The sequence below is a fragment of the Zophobas morio genome, unplaced genomic scaffold (assembly GCF_036711695.1).
Source record: "Zophobas morio isolate AGI-343-1 ecotype UQ-CSIRO unplaced genomic scaffold, CSIRO_AGI_Zmor_V1 ptg000012l, whole genome shotgun sequence".
Taxonomy (NCBI): Eukaryota; Metazoa; Arthropoda; class Insecta; order Coleoptera; family Tenebrionidae; genus Zophobas; species Zophobas morio.
Genome location: NW_026972117.1, coordinates 1,533,037 through 1,545,727, shown reverse-complemented (window position 1 = coordinate 1,545,727; position 12,691 = coordinate 1,533,037). Strand labels below are relative to the sequence as shown.

The 12,691-nt window shown below is 30.4% G+C and overlaps 1 protein-coding gene across 5 annotated transcripts in view; it reads right to left on the bottom strand.

Moving 5' to 3' along the window:
- Positions 1-12,691, bottom strand: part of LOC135127548 (glutamate receptor ionotropic, kainate 2-like) — a 193,332-nt gene that overhangs the window by 119,596 nt on the left and 61,045 nt on the right. For all 5 annotated transcript variants that reach the window (XM_064053999.1, XM_064054001.1, XM_064054002.1 and 2 more), the window contains exon 2: positions 9,342-9,492. In XM_064053999.1, coding sequence (XP_063910069.1) covers positions 9,342-9,426 — 85 coding nt within the window. In that variant the 5' untranslated portion in view covers positions 9,427-9,492. The remainder of the gene's footprint in view (positions 1-9,341; positions 9,493-12,691) is intronic.

Sequence of the window (12,691 nt, the reverse complement as noted above, 5' to 3'; positions counted from 1 at the left end):
AAAAGGTCCATAAAAAGTGATCTGAATTTTAAAAAAGGCGATCAAAAAAAGAGGCAATACACGACGAAAAGAAATAGGACAAAAGAAAAAAAGAGGATGGAGAAAAAAGCACAAAAAATGACAAAAAAAATGTCCAGAAAGAGGGACCAACCCAGAAAAAATTTGAAAAATTAAAAGTTAAAAATGTTACAAAAACTGGCGGTAGAAAAACGTGACAAAAATCCACAAAAAAAGATACAAAAAAGATCACGAAATAAATTCAAGAAAGTGATAAAAAGTATTTCAAATAAAAGCAAGAAAACCTGAAATAATTTGAAAAAAAGATCATAAACAAAGACCTAATCTGAGCAAAAAACGACAAAAAAATGACAATAAAACAACAAAAAGTGGCAAACGGGTACAAAAAAAACGACAAAAGGACAAATAAATAACCGAGAAAAAAATTCGACGAAACAGTGAAAAATAAAAAGTGAAAAGAAAACAGAGTAAAAGTGAATAAAAGGGGGACAGAAAAACGTGACACAGAAGCCAACAAAAAAAAACCGATACAAAAAAGGCCATAAACTAATTTTTAAAAAAACTCAAAAACTGAAAAAAATGAAAAAATGTGATAAAAAAGCACAGGAAAAGAAAAAAATATATGATAGGAAAACGTGATACAACAGTTTGCAATAAACACTACAAATCAAAACCATTGGATAAGGCGAAAAAAGACTTAACAAAAAGATAAAATGAAGCCAAAAAAGAGACAAAAAAAATGGAAAAAATTATAAAAAGGGATACAAAAAGACAACAAAAAAGTAGAGGATAGGAAAGGTCCATAGGAAGTGATATAAATTTAAAAAAGAAGGCGACCTAAAACAGGACAAAACACGACCAAAAGAAATAGGACAAAAGAAAAAAGAGGACAGAGAAAAGAGTCTAAATAATGACAAAAATGGATACAAAAATGTCCAGAAAGGACAAAAAATATCAAGTACAAAAAGCAATAAAAAAGGTCACTAATTAACCCATAAAAAAGTGCGAAAAGCAAATAGTAAAAAAATACAGGAAAAACAACAAAAAGGGCGGTAGAAAAACAAAAGTCGACAAAAAAAGATATAAAAAAACATCACAAGATAAGCCAAAAAAATGTGACAAAATCGTCTAAAAAAAAAAGAAAAAACCTGAAAAAATTCAGAAAAAAGAGAAAGAGAGTGATCTGACCTGACCTGACTCGATCTGACAAAAACTGACAAAAATGGACAATAAAACAACAAAAATTGAAAAATCGATACAAAAAAAACGGCAAAAAGAGAACTAAATAACCCAGAAAAAGTGAACAAAAAAACCACAGAAAAATTGAAAAAAAGGCAATAGAAAAACGTGATAGAAAAATCGATAAAAAACCCTCCACAAAAAAAGGTCATAAAAAAATGGTCCAAAAAGATGAAAAAAAAACTCAAAAAAGGCTGCAAAAAGTCAAAAAGGGTATAAGAAAGGACCTGACCTGATCAAAAAACGACCAAAAAGCAATAATAAAGCAACAAAAAGGTGACAAGGGAGTCCAAAAAAAAGCAATAAAAAATGACAAAAAGTGAAATAAAGGAAAAACTATGAAAAGGAATACAAAAAGGACACAAAAAGCGATCAACAACCGAAATGTCCAAAAATTGTAAAAGTACGAGAATTTTTTAATGTTTTGTTTAAGTCGGGGATTTTTATCGAAAAAACGAATACCTTAGAACGCACTAAAGTTTAAATTGCATGATAAAAATAGCAATATATTTTGTTGAGCCACTATAAACTTTACAATTGATAAAATTTCGCATAGTGATGGAGAAGTTTCAAATGAATTATACATCAGGCTATAAATAGAACGTTTTCAATTCTGAACACCATCGTTAATTTTATAACAAGGGTCCGAATTTGTGAACCGTACCTGATCGTATCATAAGTTGGTAGTTCCCTATCTTTTCCAATTAATTTGGCTATCTGTTTCGTCCTTTTCATTGAAATGCGATATTTTTAGAGTGCAAGTACCAACTTTGGAAAAATTAGTAGTTAAAAAAAATCTACATTCCATAAGAAATATTTATTTGTTTTTACGCAATTGTAATAAAAATTTTACGCAGTTTTTCAAATGCATTTAGATAACATTTAACTGAACTCTTATCTCGTATGAAAATGGATGGAAATTTTAAATTTATGACAAACGTCGCCATTAACCTTGTAACGATAACATTTTCTATGCAACAAGCTACGCCTAACGTTATTCGATTTAATAAACCCTTAAGGATGTGTATCTTGTTTTTCTAATAAATTACTTACCAGCAGCGAACCTAATCCGCTCTGAAAAGCATCCAACAAAATGGTGGATGCGCCGGGCCAGCGTGATTTTTCTTTCTTTAAAGCTGGTTTAATTTAGCAGATTACAAAGATCCGACCCAATGCGAGTTTAATTAGTTAATAATGGCTCTGCAAAGCACTTGGCTTTCAAATTGTAATTTGCCGAATTACGCTTCATGTCGCTCGAACGTACTACTGGTCACTGCTAAATAATTAGTTATCATCTTATCTGGCTAAAAGCGTAGGGACTTATAATTTATAGAGGTGAGTGCAGCCATATTTCACGCATAAAATAGTTTCGTTAATGTCTGGAATAGGTGACGTTTCTAGGATTTACAACTCATTAGGGTCCGGAAGTTATAATTTAAATTCTGTAGCAGTAGATGAAAATTATCATCGGAGCGCCACCGGCACACATTCTGAATATGTAGGAAAATTCTATTATAAGTTGCAAAAGTGCCTCCGTCCAAATTGCTTGTTATAATAATCGTAAATTGAAAGTTTGGCAAACAAACGTGAAAAACCGTTGAGGCGTTAATTCGGCAGACTTTCGCATTTATGAGGCGCATTCCTCCCGATACACAATGGCGACTTTTCAGTTCGTAATTTTTGTTTCGCTTTCTCTAATTCCATTCCGAAGTTCCGAAGTCGCTGACCCGGCTATAATATTGATTTAATTCATGACAAGTCGGCTCGTCTTAACGGTTTAAAATTGCCGACTCGAAAAATTTGCATCCTTTAGTAAATTACCCAATCCATAAATGCAAATTAGGCGGCATCAGCATACAGAGCCCTTTATAGATGTTGGCAACTTTTTCATATCGGACTTTTTATGTTTTTTAATAAAAATTTGCCCAGTGGTGTATAAAAAGTCGCTTGATATTCGACGCGTTCGCCTGGCAACGACAATAAAAAATAAAAAACACGCCATTCCGTAAGTAGGAATGGGGATTTAAATAAAGCAAGGAGCTCGCAGGATTGTTTTGTGAAAAAATCGTAATACCGAAAATTAAAAGTCGGAGTGGGGTTGCGGGCAACAAATAAAATAACTTTGAGCGGAAATTATATCGACATCACTTTTGATAGTGTGTGGGGTTTTTTATCGAATTGGGAATTGAAATCCACAAGCGACTTACAAAATAGATGGAATTTCTAACGGGCTCCAACCTGGAAGATCAACGTGTTCGCGTTATTCGAGTTAAATTGTTGGCACACGTTTGTAAAAATCAAATACCGAGTGATTAAACGACGAAATATTTCCTGGAGGGTTTAAATGTGAGCAGATAACAGCCTAAATGTATATTTAAACGAGTGGCGACCGGCCTGAACTTTTAATTTTTTGCCGGCATTAAGTTTTTGTCCGAAATTTCGCTTTTGTGTTTATTAAGTATTTAAGTTTTTTATTGCGGGGAGCTTTGTTAACTTCTCGGTAAAAAGAGTGGATTTGGAATTAATGCACGCTTTTAAAATTTAACAAAAGTTGCCTTTCAACAACTGCTTCGCGTAAATTTTTTTATTTCTTTGTTTATTAAAATTTTGGTTACCAGGTTAATGTTAAATTTAAAGATCCGGTATTTTTACCACGTCGAGGTTTTTCCTGTCAAATAGGGGTTTTTTGCGACCTGAGAATAAATTGTTGACAAGCTACAGTTATAGTTAAGGATGACCTGTCAATATCAAGTTCACGAGATTAGTTTCATTTAAGTTAAAGCCAGAATTTCATTACACCTCATGAATGGAATATTACTTGATGTGTCAACACCAGACGGAGTTACGCTTAAAGAGGGATGCAAGTCTCCAGGGACAAATGAGATTTCATTCCGGCACACAAAACTATTAATTTTTTAGTTATTTTTTGATTAGTTTTGAAAGTATTGTTATGGTGTAATAAAGAGCTAAGAAGTGCATTCCGAAGTTAAATAAATTAGTTTAAGGTAGGTTTTCTTTTCTTGTTCATTTAAATTTTAAGATATCTGATGTAATCGTAATGTTACAACTACTATTTCAACAATTTTAGTCTTTTCGAAAAAGAATTGTTACCAGTCAGTGTAAGAAAAAAAGAGGTAGAGGATCGAATCTGCGACCTTGGCTGTAAGTTGTAATAAAATTTTGATTTTTAGATGAGAAGGGTAAAAACTTAAAACGGATTCATAAACCGCAAGTACAGGAATATGTTATTTTATAGATTTTAAATAGCATTTGCCAGGCAATTTTTTGAGGTAATGTCGTCAAATTGTTGGTGACGACAAAATTTTAGTTAAGGGTTTACTATCTACACAATATTTCAAAATACATATATAATTCGATCGAAGATTGACAACACGAAAAAATTAAAAATCGAAATATGTAAAAATTCGAAAAATTAAAAAATTGAAACACCGAGAAATCGAAATATGAAAAATCGAAAAGGGAGAAACCGAAATTTTAAGAAATCTAATACGAGTAGCTCCAAATTGAAAAAAGATAAAATTTTATATTAAAAAAAATCAAAAAGTCGAAACTGAAAAATCTAAAAATAAAAAAATTCGAAATATTGGATAACAGAAAAGTCGAAGAACTAAAAAATCGAGAAATCGAAAAAATGGAAAAACGACAAATCCAAGCATTAAATAATCGAAAAAATCAAAGTCGAAAAATCTAACATTTAAAAATTCGAAAAATCAAGAAAACTAAAATTTAAAAGTCGAAAATTCGAAAACTTGTAATATAGTCGAACGGAAAAATTGAAAAATCTCAAAATTAAAACATTGAAAAACTGAAAAATTTGAAAAACGAAAAATCGAACATTTAATAATCCAAAAATTGAAAAATCAAACACTTGAAAAGTTGGAAACTTGAAGAATTGAAATATTGGAAAATCAAAAGTCGAGTAATCAGGAAGTCCAGAAATCCAAACATCGAACAGTCGATAAAAAGTAAAATCAAAGAATCGAAAAATCAAATGATAGAGAAATCGAAAAATCGAAAATTTCGAAATACCAAAAATTAAAAAAAATTAAAACATCGAATAATAATTGAAGCATAAAAAATTAATTAATCGAAAAATAGAAAAATCGGAAAGTGAAAAAATTCATAAATACAATAATAATCGAAAGATCGAGAATTCGAAACTGAATAGTCGAAAGATCGGGAAATCGAAAAATTTTAAAAAATCGCAAAATTAAGATATTGAAAAATTGAAAAATCTAAAATTCAAAAATTGAAAAGCCCAAAACCGCAAAAATTGAAAAATCGAGAAATCGTAAAATTCAAAATTTGAAAAATCTAAAATTGAAGAATCGAAAAAATCAAAAATGAAGAAAGTGCAAATTTTTAAAACAGAAATGGCGAAAGATTGGGCAACCGAAAAATTAGAAAATCGAAACATCGAAAAATTGGAAAATCGGAAAACCGAAAAGTCGAAACAGCGCTAAATTAAAAAATCCAAAATTTGGAAAATCAAAAGATGTATGAATCGAAAAATTGAAAAATCAACAAATTGAAAAATTCCAAAACAAAAATGAAAAAGTGAGAAATCGAAACTTGAAAAAATTGAGAAATGTGATAATCGAGAAACTTAGTCTTAAAATCGAAAACCTAAAAGTGAAAATTCAAAAATTTGAAAATTAGAAAAATTACTAAAAGAGAGATATCGAAGAATTAAAAAAATCATCTTTAATAAAAACTGAAAATTAAAAAATATTTTTAAAAACAAAGAATCGAAAAATTGACAAATCGGGGAATGGAAACATCAAAAAATCGAAAAATTGAAGAATCGAATACCAGAAAAGTCGAAAAATCGAAAAACCGAGACATCGAAAACGCGAAAAATCGAAAACTACAGAAATTGAATAATCTAAAATTCAAAAATCGAAAAGCCCAAAACCAAAAAACTGAAAAATGAAGAAAGTGAAAATTTTTATCACAGAAATGGCTAAAGATTGGGCAACCGAAAAATTAGAAAATCGAAACATCGAAAAATTGGAAAATCAAAAGATGTAAGAATCGAAAAACTGAAAAATCAAGAAACTGAAAAATTCCAAAACAAAAATGAACAAGTGAGAAATCGAAAACTTGAAAAAATTGAGAAATGTGAAAATCGAGAGGCCGAAAAATTTTAAAACTCGAAAAGTCGAGAAGTCAAAAAATCGGAACATCCAGTTTTAAAATCGAAAACCTAAAATCGAAAAATTGAAAAGACAAACTGAAAATTCAAAAATGCGCAAATTAGAAAAATTGATAAAAGGGAAATATCGAAGAATTAAAAAATTGAGCTTTAAAGACTGAAAATTATTTTTTTTTAAACAAAGAATGGAAAAATTGAAAAATCGCGGAATCGAATTGAATAGCAGAAACGTCGAAAAATGCAAAATTTGTAGAATCGAAAAATATAAAATTAAAAAAAAAATGAAAAATCGAAGAATTGAACAATTGAATAATCGAAAGATCGAAACCTTTAAATCTTGATGATTCGAGTAATGAAAATTTGAAAAACCAAAAAATTAAAAATTTTAGAAGTCGAAAAATTGAAAAAGCGAAGCCTCAAAAATCTGAAAATCTCAAATTTAAAAATTATAAAAATCGAAAAATGGAAATATCCACGAAAAATTAGAAAATCGGGAAACCGTAAAATCAAAAATTTCAAAAATTGAAAAATTTAAATATCGATTGAAAAATCGAGAAATGGAAAAAAATCAAAAAATTGGAAAATCCAAAACTCAAAAATCGAATAATTGACACAGGAAAAAATGGAGAAATCGAAAAATTAAAACTCGAAAAATTGAGGAATTGAAAAATCCAAAAACTGAAGCATCGAAAAATTGAAAAATCAAAGAAAAAATTGAAGAATTCGTAAATTGCAAAATCCATAAAATGAAACATCGAAAAATTGAAAAAAAGACAAACCAAAAATCGAGAAATCGAAAAGTCAAAAAAAGACTTAAAAATCAAAAGCTTGAAAAACCGAAGAACTGAAAAATCGAGAAGTTGAGAAAAGCAAACTCAAAGAATCAAAAAATCTAGAACTAGAAAATTTAGAAACGCCAAAAGTTAAAACATCGAATAATTGAGGAATCAAAAATTAAACGAACGAAAAATTGAAAAATCGTAAAACTGAAATAGCGGAAAACTGAAAAATCGAATAACTAAAAAATCGGGAAATCGAAACTGAAAACCTTAAAATTTAAAAATTCGGGAAATTGAAAACTAGATATATCCAAGGACTGATTGACCGAAAAGTGGAGAAATCGGAAAACCTTAAGTAATTGAAAAATTACAATATTGAAAATTGAAAAATTTGAAATTCAAAAATCGAATAGCTGAAGGCTGCGAAATCGAGATCTCGAAAAATCCAAAATTTAAAAAATCAAAAATTGAAAAATCTGGAAAACAGACGAATCTAAAAACTGAAAAATCAAGAAATTGAACAATTCCAAAACAGAAATGACAAAATATTGGAAAATCGAAAAATTAAAAAATTGAGAAATCGAAATAGCCCAAAATCGAAAAATTTTAAAGATTAAAATGAAAGAACTGAAAATCTAAAACATAAAATGTCGATAATGAGAATCTGAACAATCGAAAAATCGAAAGTTCTAAATCCCAATAAATTATGAAATCGAAAAATCCAAAAAAGGAAAACTCTAAAAATTGAAAAATCGGGGAATCGAAAAACCTAAGATTTTGAAAATCGAAAAAATGAAACATTAAGAAATCATAAATTGAAAAATCCCAAAACAGAAACATCTGAAAATACAAAAATCAGGAAATTAAAAAATTTGAAACACTGGAAAACGAAAAACCTGAGAAGTCAAAAAACTGAATAATTGAAAAACTGAAAAATACAGAAATCGGGAAATAGAAAAAGAAATCGATAAACGGGAAAAGCAAATCGAAAAATAAAAAAATGGAGTAACTGAAAAGTCCAAAAATTCAAGGATTAATCCAGAAATTGGGAAATCGAATAATCGAAAATTTTGAAGCGTAGAAATCAGTACGTTATTTTAAAAACTTAAGTATCATTTACTATTGTAAAATTTGGAGATGACGTTATTTTTTTTAGAATATTAGCTTCTACAAGATACTCCTAACATACATAAAAAAATTGACAATAATTTACACTCGGGAAACGGAAATTTCAGTTGCTTTCACATAACAGACTTTATCGCCCTGGAATAGTGTAGTTGATGAAACGTCCATCAGAGTCAAGGACAAGAGAATTTGCAACAATTGTTAACAATAAAAATTATGATTATAAAGTTGAATCCACTGTCGTCGAGCGCAGTAATGTAATAAATGGGATAAAAAAAGCTTTAATTAGAATGAGTGACAATTATTCCAGGAGTGAGCACAGACATCAAATTGTTCAGCTCTGTCTGCCTTGAACTAAACATCAAGTACCTGCAAGAATATTCCTTTAACGTCTACCTAGATTAATAATGAAGAGTGTTCGGATGAGAAGACTAGCACAATCAAGGTCGCACGCGAATGGCTTGACCTATTAAAAAATTAGGACACTCTCCACCTTATTTTCTAATTCAGTTTATGACAACAAAAGCACTTCCTCCACGGAAGCAACAATAAACAGCACCAGTTGCTCTTGCGTGTACCTTCAGGTGAACAAAACACGCTCCCGCCTGTGCTCATTTATGTTAATATTGATAATAATAATACTGATGATAACAAATTCAGCCGGAAGTCGCTGTATATCAGTGTCAACTGCGACATGCTCGTAAACGCGCAACGTTAAACCAAATCATCCTGAGCCAGCAAACGGCCCCTTTTCCCCCAAAATCAGTCAGAACAATCTCCAAAGTACACTTGCTAATACACCTATCCGTCGCAGCGATAAAAATCTTCGCCCGTCGCGATTTTTACGAGCGCGCTTTCCCTCTCCAACTGCCGTTAATTCGCCGTTAATTCCCCGTTAATTCGGCTTCCTCGTCGCACATAATTTACACGCAACCACCTAGCGCCAGCTTGCAGATTTTTTACGGCAGGCTTAACAACGCTCTAACGCACATCTCTCTACTCACCTATTTTAACGACAGGGGGCAGCGCGACAGCGACCGCGAGCAGTCCGGCGAGCCCCAGAGCGGCCCCCCAGCTGCCCCAACGCATGGCTCATGGCGCCAACCCTCTGCCGACTGCGTCAACGTCCATTGCACCGGTGGCGGCGGGGAAGGGCTGAAAAAGACACACTTTCAGAGGTTGTTGTAGCTTTCTTGGTGGGTTCGGGGTATGGAAATGGTCCGGCGACAAAGGCGACGGTCGGCGGACGAAAACATCCGAAGTCGTGTGGAAGTGCGGCGGGGCAGCGATTGAAAAGAATCCCCAAATCAAAAATAAATATCTCTTGGCAGCAGATTCGTGTTCTGGGGTACTATAAATTTGCGGAAATTATCGCTTAGCTCATTAAAACGTCACAACAGAGTCATTGAACATACATAACGGGTTTTGGGGGCCCGAGCTCCGGAAAAATGTGCCATAGTTAATTCTTCGCGTCGATGGGGAGATCTGATAAAACCAAACAAAATAACGGAAAAAATATCAACTGGTTTTTTAGGGGTTGCTGCGATTATGATGTGGGGAACTAAGAAGATGTACTGGACGGTGGCACTTTTATCAGTTTAGTAAAATAATAGTAGAAATAGTGGTTTTCGTACAGGTTTCTAATATTTTTTTTGCACCAGCAATTTTTGATTGAAAAAGTTGCCAAGAGTTTTATGATTTTTCCGATAGAAATAAATTCCCATTTGTTTAGATGTTTTGTGGTAAAATTTTCATTTCCAGGGTGCCATGCTGTCAATTCTTCTTTAATAAAAAAATCGTATGTGTTGTAGTGCGGAGCTTTTCCATTTTCACAAGGAGACATCTTGAATGGTTATTCAAGATTTTCGGATTTTTGGAATTTTGTAATTTTTGAGAATACTGACTTCTCTACAAGGCTTCTGAAAATGTTGGTTTAGAACATGCAGATTTTTAGGTAGTTCTGCAGTTTCTGGATCTTTTTAAGGCATCATACCTATTAGCTATTTCAACTTTTTGTACTTTTTGCTATAGTTGACGATTTGTAGTTTTGCGTTTTTGTGGGTTTTAGGTTTTTTGTTTTTGGGAATTTTTTGTCATCCTTTTGTGTTGTTTTTTTTAATTTTTTTAAACTTCTTTTAATTTTTCATATTTTTGGTATGTTACGATTTTGAATTGATTGAAAAATAAAAAGAAACACCATTAAAAAAATCGAAAAGTCGAAAATTTCAAAATTGGAGAACTGAGCAATGGAAAAATTGAGAAAACGGGATATCGAAAAATTAAAATATTGTAGAACCACAGAACTGATAAATTTTAAATTTGAAATATAAAAAATTTAAAAAAACAAAAACTTGAAAAAATTCGTGAAATCGAAACATCGAAAAGTCGAAAAATTGAAAAATGAAAAATCAAACAATCGAAAAGTCGAAAAACCGATTAATCGAGAAATCGAACGTCTGGGGTTTTTGAAAATTTTCACATTTTTAATTTCCAAGTGACATTTTCCATACTTTCGGGATTTTCGGACTTTCACAATTTTTGGCTTTTCAGATATTTTGAAAACATTCTAGATTTTTGGATTTTTAACAAGACAACACGAAAAAATGAAAAATATAAATACGTAAATTTTAAAAAATTGAAAAATCGTCAAACTGAGAAATCGAAAAATCGGAAAGTTGATAAATTGAAACATCGAGAAATCGAAAAGTGGAGAATTCGAAAAATTGAGGAATCCGAATAGCTCCAGGTCGAAAAATTAAAGAAAGTTACCATAAAAAAAATCTGAAAGTCGAAAATTTCCAAATCAGAGAATTCAACAATCGAAAAATTGAAAAATAAAAAAATCGAGAAATCGAAATATGAAAAGATCGAAAAATCGAAAAGTGAATAAGTCGAAAAATTGAGAAATCGGATAGCTCCGGATCGCAAAATTTAAAAAAAATTACCATAAAGAATCGAAAAGTCGAAAATTTCCAAATTCGAGAATTGAATGATCGAAAAATTGAAAAATTGAAAAACCGAAAAATCTAAAAATTAAAAATTCCGAATATTATAATTAATTATAATAGAAAAATTGAGAAATTGGAAAATGGAAAAATTGAAATATTGTAGAACGAAAGAACTGAAAAATCTTAAAACTGAAATATCGGAAAACTGAAAAGTCTAAAAATCAAAAATTTAAAAAAATCAAAAACTTGAAAAAAAATTGAGAAATCGAAACATCGAAAAATAGATTATTGGTAAAATTAAACAATCGAAAAGTCGAAAAACCAATTAATCGAGAAATCGAACTCCTGAGGTTTTTACAATCTTTTTGAAAAGTTTCGTTTAGAACATTCAGGTTTTTAATTTCCAAGTGACATTTTCCATATTTTCGGACTTTGTAGACATTTTGAAAATATTCTAGATTTTTGCACTTTTTGTGCTTTTTATATGACATTTTTCACATTTTGAGATCTTTGGGAGTTTTGCATTTTTTTGAATTTAAGTCTTTATGATTTTTTTTAAGCTTCTTGAATTTCTGATAATGTTAGTGAGTGTCAAAATTTTAGATCATCTGCACCGTTCGTTTTTTTTTAATTTTCATAACATTTAGGAATGAATTTTTGCAAAATTTAGAGTCTAAATCTTCTAAAATTGTTTGGGTTGTTAGAACTTTCAGAACCTTTGAAATTTTTAAATCTCCTAGTTTTATGTGAACCTACTGGGTTTCTAAACCCAAGATATCCGTATTTTAGTTTTCTGTTGATTTAAAGATATTCAGAAAGTTTAGAACAACAATATTGAGATTTTTAATTTTTCGAATTGCTAAAATTTTAACAGCAATTTAATGTTTTCTGTTGTTTGAGATTATGACATTTTTCTGTTTATAAATTACTTAAAGATTTTTTTAATTTTAGAATTTTTCATTTTTTTTTATAGTTTTTCAAAATTTGAGTGATTTTGCGGCTTTCGGAGTCTTTATAAGCTTTTTGAAAATTTTCACTCAGGGTTTTTTAATTTTTTTTATCTTTTGCAATTTTTCAGATTTCCAAATAAGTACTTTTAAGACATTGTATTTTTGAACTTTTGTGCTTTTAAATAAAGTTTTTGGTTTCTGAGATCATTGCGATTTTGGTTGTTTTTTGGATTTAAGGATTTTTTGATGTGATATTTTTTTTGTTGCCATTTTCCAACTTTTGTTAATCTTCTTTGAATTTTTGATATTGTTAGTATGTGTCGATTTTTATTCGTTATTTTTGAAATTTTCGCAAATGCAGAAATTTTAGGTATTTGAAATTTTTTGAATTTTTGCGATTTTAAAGTGTGCTGAGATCTTTGTAAATTACCATCGAAAATTTTTTAGAAATTTTGA